Raw genomic sequence first — 25,916 nt, 5'->3', positions numbered from 1 at the left:
AACAGGAAAGCTCTCAGCGTCCACGATTCTACATACTTGTAACTTTTTGGTTTTTGAGGCACTCTTTAGCATATTAAAGTTTTACCTTGTATTCCAGGTTAGCTAAGGGTTTTCATTAAAAATGACTGTTTTCTGCATTTTTTTGTCATATTATCTGTTATAATATGGTGAATTACCATAATTGTTTAATGAAATCTAATATAATTAAGTGGAATCAACATTAATCAAAGCATGCATGAAAGCAACTGAAAAAATACTGGGTTTATAAACTGAAAAACACACTATATAGTTAATTATATGTGTCAATAATGTATTATAAACATTACATTTAATAATATACATATATGAGAAACATTATATATAGTATAAATTTAATGTTTAAAAATATTAAGTATTTGAATTGGTAAACTTAAAAAGATATTAATTTTAAAGTCAAAGTTAAGAGAGAATTTTGTGCACAAAATTACTGCAAGCCTAATACTGGTACTCATGTGCACTCTCTTAACAGCAGCATCTAATAAGGATAAATATAGGTGTGGTTCAAGGATTAAAATAAATTTCTAACATCTCATAAATATGTGATGAAACAAATAAAGAAAAAAATACAGCATGGCTTCAGTAAAGGATAGCACTTAAGAATGCAAGTTCTAAACTGAACTAACAAGCAAAACAGAGACAAGACTCATAGACAGAGAGCAGGCCAACAAAAAGCACCAAGGTGGGAGGGAAGGGTAGGAAGGTGAAAGGAATGAGCAAAACAAGAAAAAAGGAAAGAGAACAAACTCATGGGGGGCGGGGAAGAACCCAGGTTCTGTTAACCAAGTTTAACCTGCTAGCTGAGAAAAACTCTGGTAGGTTATTTCACCACCGTGTGCCTCATTTCCTCAGGGGCTCAGCTGGGCTAAAATGAAACGAAGATCAGGGAGCCACAGAATTTCTCCATCTACAGTTCAACCTCTCAAAAACACATTACCTCATATTCCTCCAAATTTACTTCTTCAGGTTTTATCATTTCAAGTTTGGCTTGAGCCACTTTCATTATGTTGTGACACCTTTAAATAAGAGAAATACATTCTTAAATCAAAAGCAAAATCCATAAACTGAAAAACGTATGTTATGTAAGACAAACTATCCAACACAGGAAAATGAAATCCACTGCCACTGAGGAAACAACTCCCAAATAACTTAAGTGAAAACACGTGTAGGGACTAACGCTGGATACTTACAAAGTATATAAAAGACAATCCTAGTAATTCTAAGTTAAATTTATTTACTGTTACATTTATACATACTGTTTAAATTCTATTCTGTAAATAAAGATCACATAGTTAAAAATATGTTAAAAAATAATTTATACTTATTCAGCAAGCTCAAGGAGACATTAAATTTTATTTTCCCTCAAATGGCATTATTTGCAAATAGTAAAAAAGAATCCAAAATATGCCTATCATTTTAGGTAAGAATGGAAACATTCCAATAAATTTTAGCATCAAAATCACAATTAAAGAAATCCCCACAAAATATATTTAGTTATCACATGCATCTTAGTCTAGTCATTCAAGAACAATAGAAATTAGGTTAACAAAACAAACTGATTATTTGCAGTCCCCTGGATAAACAATTGCAAAAGAATAAAAAAAATGCGACTATTCCACAAATCTCCTCAAATTCAATAGCATATATTCACTGGAACACAGCGCATGAACCAATAGATAATAAGGGGCATAATCAGTTATACTTCTGAGCTATTTGTGGTCATATGTAACAAAATAAACGATGCCCCCTATTAAAACTGAAACAGCCAACACTCACTCAGGGCACTCACTGTCTACCAGTACTGTCAAAACCACTTACTTGCACTCTCTCACTTAATCTGTGGTGAGGAGGGGTTAATCCCAGATGTTCCTTTCTCCTCACATTCTCCTCTGCTAAACATATTTTTCATTCAGTATTTTTGAAATGGTTATAAAAGGATAATCACTTATTTCAGAATTAAAATACGATTACAGTGAACTCCAAAGCAGCATATATGTTTTCTGATTCTAAAATAACTTACAACACTTTGATCTTTAACAGAGACCTACCTTTGTAAAACAGTACTCATTCTAAATTAAACTGTAAAATTTTAACATTAGTGAATAGTTTTATAGAAGCTTCTAAGAGAAAACATTTTTTTTTGGTAAACCAAAATTAATTTAACCAGTTATCTGACTCAAACTATTCATGGTGTAAAGGTTGAGAAATTCTTTTCTCTAAAACATTAAGTCTTACAAGGCAGTAATTATAGTACACTCTTGTGTGTATCATTATATTGCCTAGTGCAGTATCCTGGTTTGTAACTAAAATATACTAAAATGATCTCAATAATTTTAAGCTCAAGCTTTTAAAAGTCATGGCTATAAACTATAGATAAATTATAAAACTGTTCAAATTGAGTAAAGTCTAATTTTGTGCTTTATTTATTGAAATGTCTGTGTATATGTAAAATAAACATTTAAATACTGCACTGTGAGCTATAAAAGGCAAGAACAATTTGAGTATATGAATTAGACATTTCCTATTTTTAAATTACCTTTCATCAAAACTCAAATTTCTATCTGCAAATTGTTCTAGCAGTGTCTTCTCAATGATTTTCTTTGGTGCCTGGTTCTGGATGAAGTAGACCACGACGTGATGCAGGCGGTAATCTGTTTCTGGTGGGGTGTCTTCTTGGGCCAGTCTAACCAATCTCGAATACTCCAGCTTAATTGCCTAGGAAAAGCAACGAAAGGTCAGTTTTTTGTTAATTACAACAATTAAATCCTTCAATATTACAACCTTAATGATTATTGCAAAAATGCTTTTTGTTTCCTTCCAAAGTATTACAACCAAAGCAGTACATCTAAGAATATAGTTCTATGTTCCACAGATTTAAAGAATTTCTTAAGGAAGTGACCACGGAAGCCCTTTGTTACCCAGTCATTATATGCTCTTTTTGTTTCCACAAAGAGAACTGGTGAAATAAACAGAACATCTAAGTTTACTGAGTGAATAATTCTGTAAAACTTCAAAAAATTAAAAGCCTAGTCAAAGGCCTTTCAGAAGTATCCTAAGATTGAGATACTAAGTACCTATCTTATACTTTCTAGTATCAGTTTGATGTAGCTGCTAATATCCCAAATTCTAGGGCTCCAATACAGCTCCATTAGAACACCCAAAGTAAACGGAAGGTTCTTGAATGCCTGGCAAGTATTATCATAAGTCACTTTTTGCTGAACAGTCCACAAATAAGGGATGAAAGAGCAAGCCATGACATCGCAGTTACCACAGAATGAATCCCTGTTGCTTCAAAAAATGTGCATTTTATCAGTGTAATTATTTATTGATGAATATTATCACTATTACTACCTTGATGCTGGCACATATTTTTCCTTTAAGAATGGAAACACCTCATAATTTATTTTTATTTTTAAAAATATTTTATTTATTTATTTTTAGAGAGAGGGGAAGGAAATGAGAAAGGGAGACAAACATCAAGGCCCAAAAGACACACAGAACACCTGTCCTCTTGCACCTGACTGGCAACCCAGGCATGTGCCTTGACCAGGAATCGAACCAGTAATGTTTTGGTTCACAGGCTGGTGCTCAATCCACTGAGCCACAACAGTCAGGGCTAATTAATAACTAATTATAATGGAAAATAAATACTAATATGTTTTTACACATGAGCAAATGATTTGAAAATATCTGCTCCTATAGAAATATATAGTTATATACATCAAATACTGCTATATATAAGAAACCTATATGATTAAAGATAATAATTTTTAAATTACTCATTTATATTAGATAGATCTAAATTTCGGCTCTACTAACCATAAATATTTGGAGGCTGCAAGCAAAACATATTATAGATTATCTACTGCAAGCGTTTTACTTTGTCAAATGTACGCTTGCCTTTCTTAAGCAATTCTTGGGCATGCAGATATTACCACCTATATGACTATTTTATATAAGTGAGATTATAACTAACATTAAATGAAATGTTCTAGTTATATATTGTTATACTTCATTAAGAAGAATGTTGGTAAGTCCTTTCTATGTAGCTTAGGATTATAAATTAAGATAATTATATATATATTTTTAAAGGATCTACATGTCATTCTAAAGACTTAGAGCTAGGGCACAAAATAGCTGTGACAATGAACTCTGCCTTGACAGACGAGATTATCAAGGTTCACTTCTTTGCAAACCTATGGCACATATCAGCTTTGCCTAGAACTTTTTAAAAAAATGTCCCTATTTTCTCAATTTGAAAAAATAAGGCACATGCTCATTTAATAACCAAATATACTAAAATTGAGAAAAAATAAAACAAAAACAATCAACTCTTCTTCCTTATTACAGTGCTTAGACAATATGACTCCTATGGGCTATTACAGGGTTTTTTGAATACTCAAATATTTTAGATATTGTGCTTTTGGCCAAAATTAGTATGCCAAAATAAATTAAATTTTTACTGAGTCTGTGAAAATAATACTATGGTTTAGAGACATAAATAATAAACCTAAATGGTTATCCATTTTCCTATCTACTTTCAAAATAAAGACTGTGATTATTTCATAAATAGTATATAGATTTCTATTAGAGGGCTGGGGCATACATTTACATTCTTTTACTTAAGATTATGTTTATTTCTTGATTTTGCTCTACCTAAGATCCTAATTTTCACAAGTAAATGCCAAATTTACAATCTATAGGTGTTTAAAGCAGTAATGTTTTAATTTCTAAGAATAATTCCCACCTACACCCACATAAACCACTTTTTACCAGCATACATTCCTTAAGTTTTAAACTTAGTTTTCTAACTTGTAAAATGTACTTCGATCATATCTATGTCTTCAAACTGTCAACAGATTTACCACACTGATATATTTAGCAGAGCTCTACACAACCTAACATGAATACAGTTAATACTGTTGAGTTGTTAAATTTGCCCAATTTTAATTCCTCAGAATCCTTTGTACTTAGAATTATGTTTGTTTTTTCCATACTTCATTATCACAGACAAGGCAATGAGACCACCCCACATTTATAAAATGAAATGTGACACTGATTATTAAGTGACAGAACTGATTTACATATAATTTTTAAATTTCTTTTTGCCAGTTCTTTAACAGGGTCCTACTCATCAGGCCCAATATTACCTATTCAGTCATATTTCCTGTAACTCTTCAACAAAATCTCCCCCGTCCACCTGGGTCAGGCTCGTCTCCCCAGGTGCACATGTGCCTCTGTTCCCTACGTTCTCCACATGTATGACGTTCTTCTTGTTCATTCCCCATCTATCTGCAGGGGACTCCTTCGGTAAGACTACTTTAAGTCTTTCTTTTCAAATTTTCAATTCTAAAGATTCAAATGATTTCTACCTAAGAATTTTTTTTACTTTTCTAAATCAATTATAAAATCATTCTAAATTTATAACTTCTTAGAGAATTTATTTTGACATAACTATATATCAAGATGTATTAGAAAATGCCAAATATACAAACACACTATATACTCTAAGGGAGATCTAAGGGAAAAGTGGCTAGACTAAGATTCCAAAAGCTAGGATATCATTTACTAATTGTGACAAAAATCAGTCACATAATTTTCCAAGTCTTAAGAGTTTATCTCTAAAGTAATATTAGTTAAATACAAAGAAAAGGTGTATCTCTATATAAATAACTATGTACATTTAAAATGCCTATGGACTATTTTTTCAAAGACTGACAGTGAAAAAAAGCTACTTCACATTCTAGGGATCAGCATCCTGTATGCTGATCTAGGGATCAGCTATGTTTTCTGACACAATCCAACACAAATAGGACTAAAACTAAAGATAACTCCCAATAAAACACTTACAAATTTAAAAACAGTATTTTAAATAATCCTTGATCCTACAGTATCAAAATTATACTAATATCGGGAGTATGAGATATCAAAATATATAGGACACGGACAGACTGGTAATAAAAAAAAAATTTTAGTTGAGCGCGGGCCTGCAAACCAGAGGATCGTGGTTCGATTCCCAGTCAGGGCACATGCCTGGGTTGCAGGCCGGTTCCCTGCAGGCCAACTCCCAACAGGGGATGCATGAAAGGCAACCATACATTGATGTTTCTCTCCCTCTCTCCTTCCCCTCTAAAGATAAATAAATAAATAAAATCTTAAAAAAAAATTTTAGGACTTCCAGCCAAGATGGAGGTGTAGGTAGATACACTTTGCCTCCTTGCACAACCAAAAGAATAACAAATTTAAAAACAAAAAATAACCAGAACTGCCAGAAAATTGAACAGTATGGAAATTTGACAACCAAGAAGTTAAAGAAAAAATATTCATGCAGGCCAGTAGGAGGGGTGGAGACAGGCAGCCAGGGTGGAGAGGACTAACTAGTGGCAAAGTGGGGGCTGATGGACCTGGAGGCCTCACATTTGCGTGCGGATAAACTGGGAGGAACAACTGGGGAGCAAGACAGACAGCACAACCCAGGGCTCCAGCACAGGGAAATAAAGCCTCAAAACCTCTGAAAAAAACTGTGTGGGTTGTGGTGGCGGGAGAAACTCCCAGCCTCACAGGAGAATCCACTGAAGAAACTCACAGGGTCCTAGAACGTACACAAACCCACCCACCAGGAATCAGCACCAGAAGGGCCCAATTTGCTTGTGGGGGAAGTTACTGAAAGCTGGCAGAGAGTGGATCAAGTACCATTTTTCCCTCTCAGACCCTTCCCCACATACAGTATTATAACCCAGCTATGTGGGTTGCCCTGCTCTGGTGAACACCTAAGACTCTGTCCCCTTACTACTTAACAGGTGCACCAAGACAAAAAAAATATGGCCTAAATGAAAGAACAGATCAAAGCTCCAGAAAAAAATACAACTAAGCAATGAGGAAATAGCCAACCTATTGTATGCAGAGTTCAAAACTCTGGTAATCAGGATACTCACAGAATTGGTTGAGTAGTGTTGCAAAATAGAGGAAAAGGGAAGGCTATGAAAAGTGAAATAAAGAAAAGTATACAGGGAAACAACAGTGACAAGAAGGTAACTGGGACTCAAATCAACCCTTTGGACCAGACGGGAGAGATAAACATTCAACCAGAACAGAATGAAGAAACAAGAATTCCAAAAAATGAGGAGAGGCTTAGGAACCTCTGGGGTAACTTTAAATGTTCCAACATCTAAATCACAGGGATGCCAGAAAGAGAAGAGAAAGAGCAAGAAATTGAAAAGTTATTTTAAAAAATAACGAAGGAGAACTTCCCTAATCTGGCAAAGAAAACAGACTTTCAGGAAATCCAGGAAGCTCAGAGAGTCCCAAAGAAGTTAGATCCAAGGAAGCACATGCCAAGACACATCATAATTACATTAGCCAAGATTAAAGATAAGGAGAGAATCTTGTTTTAAAAAAATATTTTATTTATTTATTTTTAGAGAGAGGGAAAGGAAAGGAAAAAGAGTGAGAGAAAAATATCAATGTATGGTTGCTTTTCATGTGTCCCCTATTGGACACCTGGCCTGCAACCCAGGCATGTGCCCTGACTGGGAATCGAACCGGCGACCCTTTGCCTCACAGGCCTGTGCTCAATCCACCGAGCTACACCAGCCAGGATAGATAAGTAGAGAATCTTAAAAGCAGCAAGAGGAAAGGAGAGTTACCTACAAAGGAGTTCCCATAAGACTATCCACTGATTTCTCAAAAGAAACTTTGTAGGCAAGAAGGGGCTGGAAAGAAGTATTCCAAGCCATGAAAATCAAGGACCTACATCAGGATTACTTTATCTAGCAAAGCTATCAATTAGAATGGAAGGGCAGATAGAGTGCTTCCCAGACAAGGTAAAGCTAAGGGAGTTCATCATTGCCAAGCCCTTATTATATGAAATGTTAAAGGGACTTATTTAAGAAAAGGAAGAAGATAAAAACTATGAAGAGTAAAATGAAAACAAACTCACAATTATCAACAATCAAACCTAAACCCCCCCCAAAACAACACCCAAAATGAACTAAGCAAACAACTAGAACAGGAACAGATTCACAGAAACAGAGATCATATGGAGGGTTATCAGCAAGCAGGGAAGGAGAGAGGGAAGAATGGAAGAAAAGGTACAGGGAATAAGAAGCATAGATGCTAAGTACAAAATAGACAGGGGGAGGTTAAGAATAGTATGGGAAATGGAGAAGCCAAAGAACTTACATGTATGACCCATGGACATGAACTAAGGGGGGGAAATGATGGTAGGAGGGGGGTATAAGGAGGAGGGAAATAAAGGGGAGAAAAAATGGGACAATTATAAGAGCATAATAAAATATATTAAAAAAGGAATTTGATTCATCTACAAGTTGCAAATTGTATTTTGTCATTTATCTTTAAATCGGTCTTCAGTGTCTTACTGTATAGAATTTAAAAAATGTTATAAAATACACCAATGCTTTCTTCATGGATTTGGGCCCATATGAACACTTCCAAAATTATGCATATCTTTAACTCTAGCATTATTACGATTTTACTTTTTTGTTTAGATTCCTAAATATGGAATTTCATTTTCTCCAAATAAAGAAATAGCCAAACAGTCCACACACAAAATTTTGACTAATGCATCCTTTACACACTGTCTTGAAATAACATATTAAGTACCATTTATAAATGGGTCTGTTTGGGTCTATTTTAGCTATATTTTATTTCTATCGAATAAACAAGGGAGTAAGAATAATAGGCATTTCAAAATTAAAAGAGTGAGAAAGTTATGTCAACTGGAAACAATTGTTATGAAGCAATGAAATAAATGTTAAAAATTTTCATAATATAAAAGTGCTATTACTTCATTAAAATCCTAAGGGCACTTTAACAGGCATAGAAACAAATATACAAAAAAGAAATTTTAATTTCTCTTAAGTAAATGAAAAAAGTTACACTGATGCCACAATTATCATCTCCACCTTGCATCCCTGAATGTACACATACAAGCAACCAGTACTTTGCAAATATTATTCTTTTATTTTGTCTAACTTTTATTTTTGTTCATCACAGTAGATCTACAATGCCTTTCTCTGGATTTCATTTTTTATGATAGAAACTTGTCTTTAAGCCACTATTTTTCCTGGGGGGTGAGTTCCGTCAACAATGAAAGCTAATTCTAATAAACAGTCAAACTGGGAGAAAGATCTAGGTAAGTACATTTCCTCATTTATTTTTCCAATCTGCCTGCTTATTAACTCTTTCAACATTGTATGTTTACAGGGCACACTCCCTGTGGGAGGCTGACACAGAAACTGACTGACTGGGTTGGTAATTTCTAAACCCCAGGCGAAACCTCAGTAAGTCTACTGATGCATGTACTGGCCTGCAGTGCCCACGGGGTTATGGATGGAGAATCAAGACAAATTCACACGGATTACCGAGTCCTGTGGAGGAAAAGGGACGGCACAGCTGCTCCCCCAAGGGGGAGCACCTCAGAGCGGCCTGGCAACTCTCTCAAGGGGAGAGCATGCTGACCCTTGCCTAGACAGGCTGTTATTGGTTTTTTTTTTTTTGCACAGAAGTTCAGGTACAACTTATTAATCATTGTCAGGCAGTAAACAGTAGATAGCATACAGAGAACTATTAGGGCTTCTTCTGAGTCAGGGAATATTAGCTAAAGGGCTACAAGACTTTGGGAAAGCAAATTCATTTTCTGCCCAGGCCTTTATTATTTAACTAAGAGTACTCTTAGCAAAGCAGGTTTCACAGGATTTTCATATCCTTTCTCATCCGAGACCCCACCACCCCCAGCACAGGGCTGCATCACCCTCAGTCATCGTTTTCAGGCTTAAGTCAGGCAGAGGAGGCAGATCGCCAAGGAATTCTCAGAGACATCTCGCAGACAGACTGAGGACTCAGGCTATGTCAGAATAGCCAGGGAGCCAAGGGTCCATCACCCCCTCTTTGTTGCAGGCCCCCCGAGTCCTTCCTTGAGGGCCTCCTAAGTGATCATGTCTGGCTTAGGTTGCCCTACCCTCTGAGGGGTCATACCCATCACTTACTAACTGACCAAGCGTTGGGGGCCAGAGATGGATGAAGCAGAAGCAGCGCTCCTGCCAGGGAGACAAGCTTTGTCTCCTTAGTGGCTCCCAGTCTGAAGGTCGCTCACTTAGCCTTATCTATGGGGGGGTTTACAGCTCCTGAAACCAGGCAGGGCAGTTCCCGACAGTCCACCAAACGGCTGATGGCAGTTTCACTTTGCAACTCACATTTTCATCAGTAACAAAGTGAATGCTTTCATCACAGTTTCACCACCAGGAAAAAGAAATAACACATAATAATTAGTATGATCATAGGAAATCCATATCTATAAGTATTTAGGCACAGAGTTGAAAAGCTTCTTCTAGCTGAAAAACCAATATAAGATAAACCTGACAAAGATACGCTATGTACATATTTTGGACACCTCTATATTACTGAATGACTGCACAATGTACATATTACTTTTGTAATTCACTTGACAGATTTCCTAAAATCACATATTATCAGCTAGAATTTTCCAAATGCTAGTCACTTACTATACCAAAAATCTATTAATTACAAACAAACGATAACATTTACATAAAATTACATGCATATGTACTTCTCAGTTACACGTGTAAAAATAAAATGTGGACAAGTACAAAGTAGAAATTTGTTGCCGCATAAAAATTAAGAGTGTAAACCAAAAAGAGAAATACGTGAGATACAGAAAATACACACAGGGCGAGATGTAAAAAGCACCCCCAGTTGATGGCGGAAGGAGATCTTGGGGTACAGGAAAACCAGTGCAGGCCACGAAGGGCCGGGCAGATTTCCCCAAAAGTAAAATTCACAAAAAACAGAATACGAGGAGATTTAAGCAAATGGAGAGTTAGAAGTGAAACAATGATACACAAAGAAAATTAAGCAAACCCAAATAAACCAAAACTCCAAGGAAAATAAAAGCTGAGGTTAAACAAAGTAAAATAATAATGTTTAGAACTTAGCTCAATCCTGAGTAGCATATATAAAAATAATACAAAGAATTCTGATTTAATCAACATGACAAGATTTTATGTGCAGGAGGGCAGACAGTGTAGGGAGGGATGCGAACTCTATGTGGGCTGGGATGAGAAAGAGGGCTCATTGTTCACATCTCATAGCAAGGAATCCAGAGAAAATGTGTGAACTCAGAATCACAAAAACAAGCATTCTAGTTACAGTTATGGAAATAAAGCCCAAAGGACTAGATGAAACAATTAAAAGTTGTTTCCATAAGGGGAGGACGTGGGGTGAGTGCTGTTTGCAGCATGTACAATTGGAGGGCTCTTTAAAATGTATGCAGAGGTTAATTTAATAAAGATGAGACTTTCCAATTCAACATAAAGATGCCCAGCTTGATAAAAACGATAATAGCACTGTACATGATAGATCAGTTTTCCACAAGAAATAGCTGAAAACTTTAGAAGACACATATTCAGTGTTTTTTAAGAAAAAAAATCTAGACAATCTAGGAATAAGAATGAATTTTTAAACATAAAGTTTTTTTTTAAAGAGTAGCTTTTTAATCTTTTTAAAAAGGGACTTTAGCCCTGGCTGGTATAGCTCAGTGGATTGAGCTCGGGCCTGCGAACCACACGATCGCGGTTCGATTCCCAGTCAAGGGCACATGCCTGGGTTGCAGGCCAGTTCCTGGTTCCTGGCAGGGGACGCATGAGAGGCAACCATACATTGATATTTCTCTCCCTCTCTCCTTCCCTTCCCCTCTAAAGATAAATAAATAAAATCTTAAAAAAGGGGGGACTTTATTGGGACGGTCAGCTCATTCTGAGACCATTTTGCCAGAACTTCTACAGTTTATCACTTAAGGGGTCTGTCTCCCAGAATTTCCCACAGTACTGGGCAGACCAGGATGGTTGATCATGCTAATCCAAACGAGTACAAAAGTGTTTACTGATTATAGGTTACTCTGCACAGAGCCTTTGTTTTGTACTACACATGGAAAGAAATACCAAAAATAAGCAGTTTTTTTGAAAACTGAGTTTGATGATGGCAGAGTACAAAAAATTAAGAGGAAAATTTAGATTTTTTATGTAAAAGGGAGCATGTGCTTATTATAATGAATTATAACATCTCAATAACATATATATATATAACCTACTATAATATCTCAATAACCCTGCATTATTTTTAAAATAGAAAAAACAAAGGCTAACAAGGTGATAGGAATGGAAAAATCCTGGTAGATTTTTGGTTACTCCAACTAAAATGACAAAATACACAGTGTTTTCATTTTTTCAAATATGTAAAAACAGACACTGTTGTAATTAAAACACTGTAAGGATCTGGATTTAGAGGAGGAAAAGACCAAGACACGGTACAATGCATCAGCTTAATGGTCTCACATGTCTTGAAATGGCTAAGATATCAAAAATTAACGGTGGGGAAAACACAAGTGGCTAGAAAAGGAAAAAGATAACACATGAATGAATCATTTTACAAACAAACCAATAAAAAAGCAATTTATGTGATAATAAAATTAAAGAAAAATATTATAAGATTGACTAATAGTGTTACCAATGAGGGGAAAACTATTATCAGAAAGTTACTCAGATCCTAGTTTTACTTATCAATACCTTTTATTCCTTTCAAATACTATCATAAAACACAACTAAAATTTCTAACAAATCAGAGGTGCACCATGAGGGTAACCCAGGTAAAATGCTTTGTTTTTGTTGAATTATCTGTAGTAAAAGAAATAAATAATCAGTCTTAGATTCATGCACAAAAGAAACCCCCAGAACATCAGGTGACCATGGCTATGGTAGGAAAGGAGAAATTATACAGGAAGTCAAATTTAATTCGAGTACAGAAAACATTGTAAGAAGTCTAATCGAAAAAGTAAGAAAATGAAAATGTTCATTGTACCTTAAAGAACCCTGCTTCAGGGCCACACCTGTCATATACACTTCTGGATTTACCTATCGCCATGATAATACCTTGCATGTTCGGTGTCATCATGATCTGCCACAGGGATTTAAAGTAAGAGTTTTGAATGAGTAATGTAAAAAAAATTTCAAAAACCAAAATAACTTCTTCACATGCAAGTTAGAATTCTTTTACTTCTATTTAGAATCAATATTGCATTTTTATAGCAAATGTGATCCAATATGCATGTAAGTATATTTCAAAATCATCTATACAGGGCCACTTCTAGTTTATATGGTGCCTTTGTGCAAAATGCAAAAAGGCATTTTCTCTGAACCAAAGAATTTTGAAAAGACATCTCCTTCCTTCTTGACAAATTAGAAAAATGTGCTGCTCTCTGAGTAAGAGAACCACACAGAGCTAGCAACAATCTTTTTATTTTAAAAAGGTGCCTCTTCATTAAGGCTTGGGGCGCTCAGTCAGTGTAAGTTTGACTTCAGCCCATTAGCCGGGCACCCCTGCAAAACCGTACAACCGAACATCCATAAGCAGTAGCCCTGTATCCATGCGACTTAGTTCCAAGGCACATGCACTGTTAATCCGCCACTCCAATGAATTAAAACACAAAGCAAAATTCTGCCAGTAGCATAAGCACTGCACAAAAGGGACTGTAAAATGATTAATCACACAATTCTATTTTTTTAATGACAGAAGGTTCACCCTAAAACAAGCACTATGGTGTTTGATAAATGAACTAGCATTTTTATTAAAAACAATAATTTCCATAATTTTCCATATTAATATGGAATTAAAATAGTTAACTAGAACAACATATTAGTATTAAGTACTAAATACTTAAGCATATTTTTGTTTTCATACAGCTTATTATTCTTAGCTGTTTACATTTTAAAATATCTGCAAAATGAAATAATCAAGGCACTATGAAGCTATAATAATACAGCTATCAAGGGACTGCATCAACTACCTCTGAGTCACTGGACCTATTACTCATAGTATTTATCTTGGATTATATAATGAGAATTGCAATAACACTAAATTCTTGAGAAAAATTCTTCTGACTGGTTCCAATCTCATAAACCTGCTTCTTATTCTCATTATAGCTGTAGTTTGTTTACACTGACAGAGTAAAACTTGTATCTTTATGACTCCTCTGATTTTAGTATCATAAAGACATTTTAACTTTTATATGTTTAATTAAAACCTTGGAGTAAATCTAGAAGACTTAATTCTTATCTAAGTCGGTAAAACTAACAAATGATAGAATCCAAGGTCTTCTCCATTGTTATGCAGAAGCAGCTTTCCCGACCCTCCCTGAAATATGGAAAACATCAAAATGCAAGAGTCTAAAGAGAAAAGTGGAGGAATGGGGAGAATATGATGGGACCAGGATGCAGTGCATTTTCATCTGGATTCCCAGAAAAACATATCATGAGAAGCAAAAATGCCTGCATTGTGTTACAGCACTAAGTAGATGAGAATGAATAGTGAAGAGGTAAGAAGAGAGAGGATGGAGTTCCCACTGTGTGGAAAGCACTCGTAGTCATTCAGCAACTGCTGATGAATCAGTTGATTCACAGTCACATGGAGGTTACAGAAGCAAAAATATCAACCATCACTTTGCAATTGGGATGTATGTTGTGGCACGAGAAGGTGAGCAAAGGATCATGATAAAACAGTTCAAATATAACTGGAAAGAAAAACAAAAGTTATTTTTAAAATGTTCAAAATGTTTTGCTTTTTAAACAGACCTTATTTTAATCTATCAACCCAAGAGTAAACCAATCCTATGTCGGCATAAGAGAATTAACACTAGAAACATAAAGTTATTATTTTGAAAAGTTCCACAAGCTTTCTGCTTAAATTTTCATTTGAAATACAAAGTTCTGTGAGCAATTAATTGGTAAGGTAATTTCAGACTGGGGTAGCAAAGCTGTATGTTATGCAGCAAGACATAAGTGAGACCGTGCAGGCATGCCCAAAGTACTTGTAGTAAGTGGCACAAAGTAAGTAGTAACGGTGCAGAGTGATGACAAAAGTACCTCATCATCATAACCCCCCTCCTTTGACTCAACCATAAATTTCCCTACGTGGGGAATCGCCACCTCTACAACTTGCTGGTTAGAAGGTGGTTGGCTTGTAGTACCTTCAGGTTTCTGCAAGAAAATCATTAGTACGAACATTAGAAAAGAGAACAACGAAGCACCCGGTTTAAGTGCAGAGATTCTCAAGTCTTTTAAAAATACCTGCATTTGCTTAGTATGAAATAAACCCACTTAAAACTGAGTATTAGAAGCAAATGCATTAATCAAGTGACAATACAAGATTTCCACCTTTCCCTTTACATCTCAAACACTAAATTCAGTTTTCACTTTTCTCCCCCCACAAAGCATCTTGGACTCTAAATGCTTAAAAATGATAAACTGTGGAGTTGTATTTTCAACTGCTATCTTCATAGCTAAGGATTTTATTTGTTAAAAACATTCTAACAACTTCATAAAGTCTTTCTTAGTATCTCCATAAAAATAATATATGACCTTCCTCTGAACTCAGGAGAGTATGCAGGTTTTCTTTCTTATGATTTTACCTTTCTGTCTTGTCCAGTAATCAAATGCATATCCATTTAATATCCACACTCTATAGTGCTTAAACTCACACTGTACAGCCTGTGACCTCATATCATATATTTACATCATGTGTCCAGTGAACTGTTTTTGAAAAAGCTGCTGAAAAGTGATACCATTTTAAAGAACTTAATCAGTTTTCTCTTTCTTTTCTTTAACAAATTCCATAAATTTCACTAATCCACACTAATAGAGTGGAAGCTAGCATGAAATCCAGAAAAGTCCACTCAAAATGACTCACAGCTCATTCAAACTGTTTGGATGTTATTTTACTGTAGAGATTTTTAACTAGCATATACACTATTTACCTATAAGCAAATTTCAAAAGTAAACGCTTCAATGTAGCTTTGCTTGAGTAATTTCAATTTGCACCGTAAAAGTTTTTTAAGCAAAGATAAACTCTAGTTTTGATATAAAATAAGCAGCAAACTCTAATAAGATTAAACAAAGGGTTTTGTTTCTATTTAAGATATAGGTACACTTTAGGGATACGAACACAGTCTGATTCTCCAGAAGTGCATAAGCAGAAAAATTTAACTAAAAGATAACATAAAACTAATGACTAACACTGGCATTTCTCCTTTTAAAATAAATGATACTTTTAACTGACATACTTTTAACTGATACTTTTTAGAAACCGTTTCCTTACTTTATCTGAGTCCTCAGTGTTTCAAGAGAAAACAACCCGCCTGCACGCTTGCCGTGGTCATGAGAGAGAGTATTCAGGTAACCCGATACCTGTGCATGACGGCTGTGCTACAAATGACAGGCATTACCAATGTTATTATACTATTATGCTATTTAAAATTGCTTATGTTTGAATAATTCTAACCCTATACTACCATCACAAATATCCCATGGAGATATGCTTGGCCCTTGGCATTTAATGAAGAATTTTTAATTCTAGTATTTTCAGAGAATAATAACTGTCCTAGGTCTACATGTTTAAGAGTGAAACACAAGCAAGTAAATTAAGAAACTGGTCTGGCCTTTGTGGTGAAAAATTTCTCACAGGAAAGGCAATCCAAAACATACCATCTTAAGAAGAGACAAGATCACTGTAAGGCAAGTAGCAACTGGGAAATGTATTCCTTAGAATACTGATCCTTATAAAACACATTCCCTTTGAGGAAAAAATTACACTTAGAAAAAATAATAAATGTTTTATAAACCTTTCCAGTTACCACAAAAGAGTTTCAACAGCATAACAGTGATTAATTATGTGGGAGAAAGTTGAGAATTGGAAGAAGCTTTGGGTGCATGTAAAAATTCTGTAGTTTGTTCTCAAGTTTAGATATCCAAAGGTACCCTAAAAATGTTCACATAGAGAATTTAAGGGTTCACTGAAGTAAAGTAGATGTACATTTATCTTTTTGGATTACTATCAGGGCCTGTAAGAACACCTTAACAAAGGCTACATTTGAACGTTATTAAAAATAAGTTCCTCAGTTAAAAGTTGCAAAAATAATTAAAATACAAAGATTTTTAATGGCCTGCAATTCATTAATCGCATGATTTTTAAAAAAGTAGCCACATAACAGTGGTTAGAAAGCTATAAACCTGCATCCCTTGTGCCCCCCCCCTTAGTATGCTCACACCTTTTATCCCGTAATTCAACTATGGGGAAGCTAAAGAAATAACCTAAAATATGAAAAAAGTTTCATTTATAGCAGTCTACTTGAAATAATGTAAAAGAAGAACTGAATATACAATGAGGGAATCGGTAAGTAAACAAGAATTTAATCACTCAGTGGAATAACACTCAACCTTTAAAGATGTTTAAAGAGTTTATAACATGGGGAAATGGTTAGGTTAAATGGTAAGTGATTAGAAAAATTAAGATATACAAGTTTATATGCAGTACTAACTTAACTATAAAGATAAATCCAAACCTATATATAAAAATAAGAATGACAGAAAACATACTAACATATTCACAGTGTTTACCTTTGGATAGTGGGACTATGCATAATTCTTTACTGAAGTCCACTTTTTGTACATTTCAAATTTCCTAAAATATTTTGTTTAAATTTAAGAACATTCTTCTAAAAAGAAAGCTATTTTAACATTTGAAGAGTATCTCTCTATACTTCCTGAAATTCTAAGCTTTCCAGGGATTTCTTTTTATACTAAGATTGGAGCTCAATATACTGTATATTTGTGAAACGGCTAGTATTTAAACATTAAAAGGACACTAACAGCAACTGAGTGTCTACAGGATATGCAAAGCATTTTTTAAAAATGACCTGAATTAATCCCATAATCACTTCCATTTTATAGCAAAGAAAATTGAGGTTTAGAGAAATTAAGCAACCTTTTCAAGTTTGCATAGCTAATAAGAAGTAAAACAGATATTCAAAGATCAGGACTACCTAATTTCAAAGCCTGAAGACTCTTTTCATCTATGCAATTTAGTTTTTAAAGTATACCTTTAAATGAGAAAACTCCGTAGTGGTTACCATGACTCTAAGCAACTGGCCACGAGACAAAGAACACAGGCCGCTTCAGACAGCCATGATTAATGCACTCAGACATGCTGCGGGATTTAGCCCAATAGGGCTAAATGTTGGTGCTGTTACAGAAGATGAGCCAAATGCGAAAAAAATTCCTGCTAGCTGTCTGTTGTATTCTCTCCACGCTATCCTCCTTTCTCAAGTAAAGGTGAAGCAGTAGGTTGCTAGCTTATAAGGTGATATCCTTATTAATAAACTATGCAATCAAAACTTAAGTGCTGATTTTTGTAAATTTAAATTACACATGATTACCCAAACAAACAAACAACAAACAAAAGAGTCATGATTCTATGTTAACTTAGGTAACGCTTTTTTGGCTTTCTGATACCAGTGTAAAGGATTATATTTATTACCCATAACATAAGCCCTAGCAAATAAATATCCTAATTAGCAAAGGCTCTGGAAAATTAATTTTTTTATTTCTTGCAAAAATATGCAAGAAGTATTTCGCATACTTCACCTTTTACCTACTCTGCCCTTTTTCCCTTCCTTAGTTTTCCTATCCTATCATCCCCCAAGAATCAGACATTTAGATATATTGAAAGAAGCATTTTCCAACAAGCACTTGATCGTTAGCAAGTGTTCATCTCAAGCTCATTTAGAGTCTACACAGCACAGCATAGGTCAAAAAAACCTATTAATACACTTTTTTATAGTAAGATGATATATAATCAAAGTTATTCAAACAGAAAAATGAAGAAAAGTAATTCTGATTATTTCACTCATCAAAACATAACACAATACCTACTAACTGGACATTTTGGTTACTCGAGGTCTTATATTAAAGACCTCAGTGCATCTAGCAGGTTATTGTTTGAATTAAGTGCACATACTAAGTAGAAAACTATAAAAATTATAGATATTATATTATATCTCTTGTTCTCTTTAGTCTTCTGGAAGGGGACTCTCCAAATACTAACGTATTTGAAGCTATCATGTAACCTGCATTAGAGCTACTTGTGCTAATAAAATAAGATTACAGCAACCAAATGTTTTTAATACCATATCTTGAAATAACATCCCTCAGAATGTCATATTCATTGAAAACAGTGCAGTACAGATGTGCTCATAAAAACACACAACTGAGAACTACCAACAGATTTACGATGACAATTATGACAATGTTTGAATTCGATACTACTGAAATACGCATAAATCACATTGTAAGATATTTATCCTAATACTACCCTAACCTAGGACATCTAGTATTTTATCACTAAACACACTGCATACAACAATGAAGATCACTCCTTATTCCCAGCTACTCCAATGCAGTAAGACTAGAGATGGAGGGAGGCCCGAGGGACAGGAGAAATACAGTTGGCCCTTGAATGACACGGCTTTGAACTGTCCAAGTCCACTTATACATGGATTGTTTTTCAACAAATACTGCAAGTGTACTTTCTCTTCCTTATTATTTTGTCAATAGTGTTTTCTTTTCTCTAGTGTATTTATTGTAAGAATATAGCATATAATCATATAACATATGAAACGTTTGTTAATTGACTGTGTATATTACCAGAAAGGCTTGCGAGGAGTCAAAAGTTATATGTGGATTTTGAACTGCTCGGAGCACTGGTGGCCCTAACCCCAAAGCTGTACAAGGGTCGACTTGCAACGCTAATGTTCTGGTTCTCCTTTTAAGTTCCCAAATGACCAATTTAGTCTATGATTGTAATTTTCCATAATCCTCTAACAGGAAGAGACAAACCCATTTAAAAAAATCATTAAAAAAATTACAGCTGAGAAAACAACCGCCTGGGAATCGGGTGACACCCAGTCACGGTTCATGCGGATGGAAGAGCCAGCCCTTGGCATGGCCACTCGACTCCCGGTCCATCTCCTCCACAGTCTCCTCCACAGGCGGGGACGCACCACGCGCATGGCTCTGATCAGAGGCGAAAAGAAAAGTTCTTACCGACTGCAAAACTGTTTCGGGACTTTTATCTTCATGATCGTGTGATGCCTTGGTAATTACTTGAATAGTTTCTTCTTTCAAGTGCTTTGAGAAGTCACTTCTTGATGGCTGCTCTAGATATTCTGGTTCTCCCGCTTGGCCTTCATGAGAAAAGAATTAATTGTATAGCTAATAAAATCAGAGCATCTATACTACGATGACTCTAGTATTTACTTCTCATTCAAAGTTAGGCAATACATCAATTGTACTATTCTACAGAAAATGACATATCCTTCAGCACAGAGCACTTCCCCCAGACTTTACAAAAAAAAAAATCCAAAAGTAATCAACTAATTACTGAAGAAAGTACCCATTACAGTTTATAATACAGAATTCATAGTAAATTTTTGGGCCATAGTACAAAAATGTCATTTTGGAAAATCGCTGGCATTCTACCAAAAGAAAAAAAAACATGAATTTGGTTTGTATGATGATCCTGGACTAGGTTTCCAAAGCAAGCCCACTAGTTGTTCTGGCCACAGCATCCTTTTCCACACCTACCTGACAAAACCAACCTTCTCTCTTCCCTAACCCTGAATGAAACCAACCTTCTCTCTTTTCTGAATCTGCCCCTGGTAGCTGAGTGTTGCCAGATGAAAAACAATTACAACTTGACATCCCCAAGGCAGGCTGGGGTAGAGGTTTAAAAACTAGTTAAACCTAAAATTTACCCAGGACAGAGCTATATCTGCACCATACATTTTTAGCCTGGTTCCCCAATGTATAATAATTTTGGCTATACTTAAAAAATGTTGGCACTCCCATATACTGAGGATCACCCCAAGGAAACTCATTGTTGAAATCTCCATAGGCAATGAATTCAATTCAGAAAACATGCAAAAGGCCTCTACCATATGTCATTTATTGAGCTATATTCTAAAGATTTAAATAGGAACATCACACAGTCCCTGTTTAAAGGAATGTGAGAATAGTAAGAACACTGCTCCTTCTACCAGGTCTTGCTCTTAGAAATAAGCTGGATTTTCCTGGGACATTTGCTTACTTTTAACTTTTAGATAGTTATTTGTAGGAAAGTCCCATGGCCAATTTTGCATGATACCTCTAGACAAATTTATGAAATCTTATGGTACGCATTTCATACCAATGTTATCCATTTTTACATTCCTTTTTTAAAAATTAAATTTGAGTATGCTATATATGTTGTAGCATATATAGCTACAAATGTGTTCTTAGTAAAATATGAGTAACCCAAGTAAAATAATAATTCAGGCATAGCTCTTCTATCCTTCAGATTAATTTCTTTGTTTTATAAATATAGCTGATAGACTTAATCAGTGGTACACCTCGACTCATCTGACAATCTTATAAAAATATATATATATATTCTGGGTCCTTCCTTCAGAGATTCTGATCCCAGTAAGTCTTAGGTGGTATTAGGTGGGCTATGCTATTTATACTCAGAACAAAATCCCAGGCAATTGTGATGCATACACCTTTAACAAGGAACTGTTGGCCGTATCTCCAAACACGAAGGTCCAGGTAAGCTCTCCTTTGCAGTGAGCTAGTTAGGGAGGTAGTATGAGATAAATCCAATAATACTTTCCCATCATTTATTACTGTGTTGCAATAAGAATATGAATGATACTAGAGAGGTGATGCCTATGGATTTCACATGTTAGCAGAAGAGGAACAAAATACTGAGTTACTCAATACTATGTAAGTTATATTCTTATTGGAATATCACTCAGAAGAAACTGGATTTTAATGGCTCTTAGGTTACACTTTGAGACCATTTGTAGGGAGGGAAGAAAATCACCCTGATGGACTTTACCAGCAAAATTTCCTTGAATAATTTTACTAGTCACTCATAATCATAGGGCACACCTGAGAGACCTTAAATACAGGCTTTCTTTGATATTCTGAAAGTATTATATAAAATTAAACAAATTACTTGACAAACTGTGAAGAGAAATACGGAAAAGATGACATGGTCATTAAAGTAAAATTTGTCTACTAAAAATAGTAGAGAAGTGATTCCAATAAACATTGTAATAAGTTCCTTATTCAACTGTGATATCTTAAATTCCCCTGCAACACAGGATGAATTTCTTAATATGATACGTAAGATTAGAGAGTAACAGAAACCAATTTTTTAAACAATAATCTCACGTCCCAAGTTTATAGTTAGCACATTCCATTTCCACTAATTCAAACAAACTGCGTATTCCTAGCGTTTCCACGGAGGACACAATGTTTCCTATTAAGGCAATGCTGCCTCTGCTTTCTAGAAACCCAGTCTGAAAGGTACTGGAACAGTTCTATGTGAATTGACCGTTTTAATCTCTCTTTTTTTAGTTATCTAGCTCCTCTCTGAAATATTTGCATTTTTTCAAGTTTGTTAATACTAAAAGGAAATGAAAATATATAAATGTAAATACCTACCACTCATTTTTTAAATTACAAAACAGCATATGAAATGTGTGGTAGAATACACTAATCAGGAAAAAAAGGATGGGGGGCATACAGACATGGCCCTTTGTTCAGAGAAAACAGAAGATGAGAAATGTAAATGGTGGAGCAAAGTTGGTGAGACCCGTCTGATAGGAATTAATATTGCTCACTTATGTGGGAATATGTATTAGCTTGACTTGGTAGAAATGAAACGTATTAAATCTGTAAATTTAGAGTCTTATGAGAAATACGCCAGATGAAGAAGAGACTACAGAATTCAATATTTTTTGTTCCATAAAGTATAGGTGAACCAAGAATAAAGTTGCAGCTTAACCAATGAATGGAGGATTCACCTTCATCTGAGTCCTTAAGTACCACTACCACTTATGCCAATTATGCAGCTCCATTATCCCACTAATGAGAAGAACCTCAGGCAAAGGGAGTATGGAAAAGTTAAGGGAAGAATGGTACAGTAGGTATGTCTTGTGAATTTCAGGGGAGTGGCTTGGGAAGGGTAAGTAGGGAAGACAAGGAAGTAAGCCAGGAAGGGAAGGAATTGCCTGAAATTGAAATAAAAGGCAATGTAGTTCTACACTGTGATTTGAGCTCAGGAGCCTCTTGATAGCTGATATGTCATTTCCTACCAAAGTGGACAAAGTCATTGTAATTAAACTGTGTTGTTGTGAAACCTGGTCCACACAGTGGCCCTTGATGCTTGGAAAGAAAGTGCAGTCTTGCTCGTGATGGGAGAGCTCACCAGATGAAAGAATTTACCTATCAAACGTTCGTGTCTCTGCTGCTATAATACTGTTACGTTGGTCTTTAAAAAATTCTAAATCAGTGCCTCTTAATATCAAAGACTCAATTATTCAATTTATATAATAAGTTACAAGTCAGAATAGTTACAAGTTACATATGCATACTATAGCATACTATGTCACAATAGTAATAGTCAGTCACAATAGCATACTATGGTATTGTGAACCTCCCATTGAAAGAATAATACCTTCTAAAGTTCAAATGACAATGCTAAACTCCACCTAGACAATGCTGAATGGGAATCTGTCTGTAAAAGAAAGTAAACAAATACCTAAAACAATTCACAAACAATTAAAAACTAAACATGCAGACCTTGCAAAAAAATGAAGGTCATTCAAAAAGACCCATTCAGAGTTATAAAAAAAGAGACAAATGAGTGTGGAAAAAAGTGTGTTTATCTTTTCTCATTTCCCAACTACTAGAGAAATGGTGCTTTTTCTATAGTAGGAAATACGTTGTCCTAAAACATACAATTGAGTGATGATGAAATTAATCTTAAAAAAAGTCAGAATACATTCTATTTTCAATTTTGCTAAAACTTCAATATTTTCTTTATTTTTGTATAGTGTGTACACTAAATAGTTTATTGATTTCATCAGCTAATACTTTTTAAATGATACTTTAAAGTATTATATTTTATGCATTTATTTTTTGTTTTATAGGTGTATACACATTTATACTTGGAAAATACTGAGTTTTGGCTAATTTTGTTTTAAGAATTATGAAACAATTAAGTATATTCAAAATATATATGGAGTAGTGTAACTTCGCTCAAATATAAAATCACTAGAATTCATTTTATTGACAGCTTTAGTAAACTGGTTTGTGTTCATTTTGGTTCTAACAGCTTCTTCATGCTTCCTGCCAAGAAGGATCAAGCCCATTACAGAGACAGGATACACAGAGGGGAAAGTCTGCAGAATCACCTCTTTCAACATGAAAAAAGTATGAGTGTATGTGGATTTCCCACTCACTGCAGAGGTGGTTGGCACATCACCCTACGTTGTTGAAGGATCAACTGTCTATGTGCGTGGTGGTGTCTTGTAAACGAGTGAACTAAATTATGACCTGTGGGTATCTCTGAATGATGGAGTTTCAGATCATTTTTACTAGCTCCTTATACTTTTAAGATAAAGTTTGTTTTTTACTCAACAAGCATCTTATTTTTAATAAAATATCAATAATAAATGTTATTGGCAATAAAACACACTTTAATAAAATGAACTAACCTGTTGTTACAGAAGGCTCTGACCCCCTCAGTTTCTGAGATGCTAAGAGTTTTTCCTGCAAAGCCTTCTGGGCAAGTTGTGTATCCCATTCCTCCAGTTCTTTTTCAAATCGCTGGTTGTCTTCTTCAACAAAATCTCTCAAATCTGGCGGTAATGTTTCTATTCCAACAAGGGCCTGCCCAGTTTCCTTATTAAACTCCTCTGCAAATTATATTTCAAAAACTAATAAAAATTAAGAATTAAATGGAAAATGTAAAACTCAAAATAGAATGCATTTCAAATGGGATTTCAAGTACGAATTATTACCATTTAGCAAATCAATATACCTAAAAATTAAAACTCAAACAAACAGAAAAACTATGATGAAAATATATAATTATAGATAATGGTCTCAGATTTCATTTTTAATCTGAATAGTAAAAAAATACAACAAGATATAAAGCCAAAATTGCCAAACACTGACATAGTACTACTTTTTCCCTTAAAATAGATTTCTGATTATTCATGAAGTAAAACCTATCACAAAATGAGAATAAATAACTCAAGACCTTACTAGGCTCAAATCAGAACTAAAATTCTTTTTCATCTGAGGCAGTTAAGTATAGCAATATGCAATTTTGCTATTGCTAAATCTTGCTATCAACATAGCAAGATTAATTTTAAAACACTACATAAATATCATTTCAGAGAGTTACTCAACTTCTACTCCAAACACACAAAATAAGTTTTGGCTTTCAGTCACAAGTGGTTTGCCTAGCTAGTTTTGCTGAATGATTAAATACAAAAGGAAAGTTGATTTTATCAGTTTTGACAAAACTTTATTAAGTGTTTTCTATACGGAACACCTATATTAGAATATGAAAATTAAAAAAGATTAAGACATATTATGAGATGGTTCCTGGCTTTGAGAAGATAAAAGCGAAGTGGGGAAGAACAGCCAGCACGCATATCCAACACAGAGCAGGTGTTGGACACAAGGACACAAGGATGGTTGCTTTGGGGCTGATAAGAAAAACTTGGCAGAGCAAATTTTGACACTTAAATTGAATCTTGACAGATGAGCAGGAGTCAGGCAAAAGAAGCAAGAAATAAGAACGTTACTGGCAAAAAATAAAAATAAAAACATAAGAACATGCACAAATGTGTGAGTGAAGTGATTTGCTGTGAGCAGAATGCAACAAGAAGTTTAAATGTCAGTTAGAAATGGACAATGATCACAAATGAGGCTGGAGAGACAATCAGAGGCCAGAAAAGGGAGGTCTTGTACATCAGGTAAGGAACCTGAACACGAGTAAATGTGTGATATAGTCATTAAAGGATTTTAAGAAAGGAGAAATCTGTGAGGTTTACATTTTACAATAGTTAATAAATAGCTCACTCTGAATGCAAAATATATTCCAATTTTCAGCCCTGG

The 25,916-nt window shown here is 34.9% G+C and overlaps 1 protein-coding gene across 8 annotated transcripts in view; it reads right to left on the bottom strand.

Annotated features, from left to right (window-relative positions):
• Positions 1-25,916, bottom strand: part of USP25 (ubiquitin specific peptidase 25) — a 124,935-nt gene that overhangs the window by 13,319 nt on the left and 85,700 nt on the right. For 4 of the 8 annotated variants that reach the window (XM_037061791.1, XM_037061793.1, XM_037061792.1 and 1 more), the window contains 6 exons: positions 24,503-24,703; positions 20,004-20,143; positions 14,991-15,104; positions 12,931-13,026; positions 2,573-2,751; positions 974-1,052 (listed from right to left, as the gene is read on the bottom strand). In XM_037061791.1, the coding sequence (XP_036917686.1) occupies positions 974-1,052; positions 2,573-2,751; positions 12,931-13,026; positions 14,991-15,104; positions 20,004-20,143; positions 24,503-24,703 (809 nt within the window). The remainder of the gene's footprint in view (positions 1-973; positions 1,053-2,572; positions 2,752-12,930; positions 13,027-14,990; positions 15,105-20,003; positions 20,144-24,502; positions 24,704-25,916) is intronic. The other 4 variants (XM_037061794.1, XM_037061795.1, XM_037061796.1 and 1 more) reach the window with 2 other exon arrangements.

Source organism: Sturnira hondurensis, unplaced genomic scaffold, assembly GCF_014824575.4.
Source record: "Sturnira hondurensis isolate 20B ecotype Veracruz unplaced genomic scaffold, ASM1482457v3 Scaffold0013537, whole genome shotgun sequence".
Taxonomy (NCBI): Eukaryota; Metazoa; Chordata; class Mammalia; order Chiroptera; family Phyllostomidae; genus Sturnira; species Sturnira hondurensis.
The sequence above is the reverse complement of the archived record's forward strand: the minus strand, read 5'-3'. Positions and strand labels throughout refer to the sequence as shown.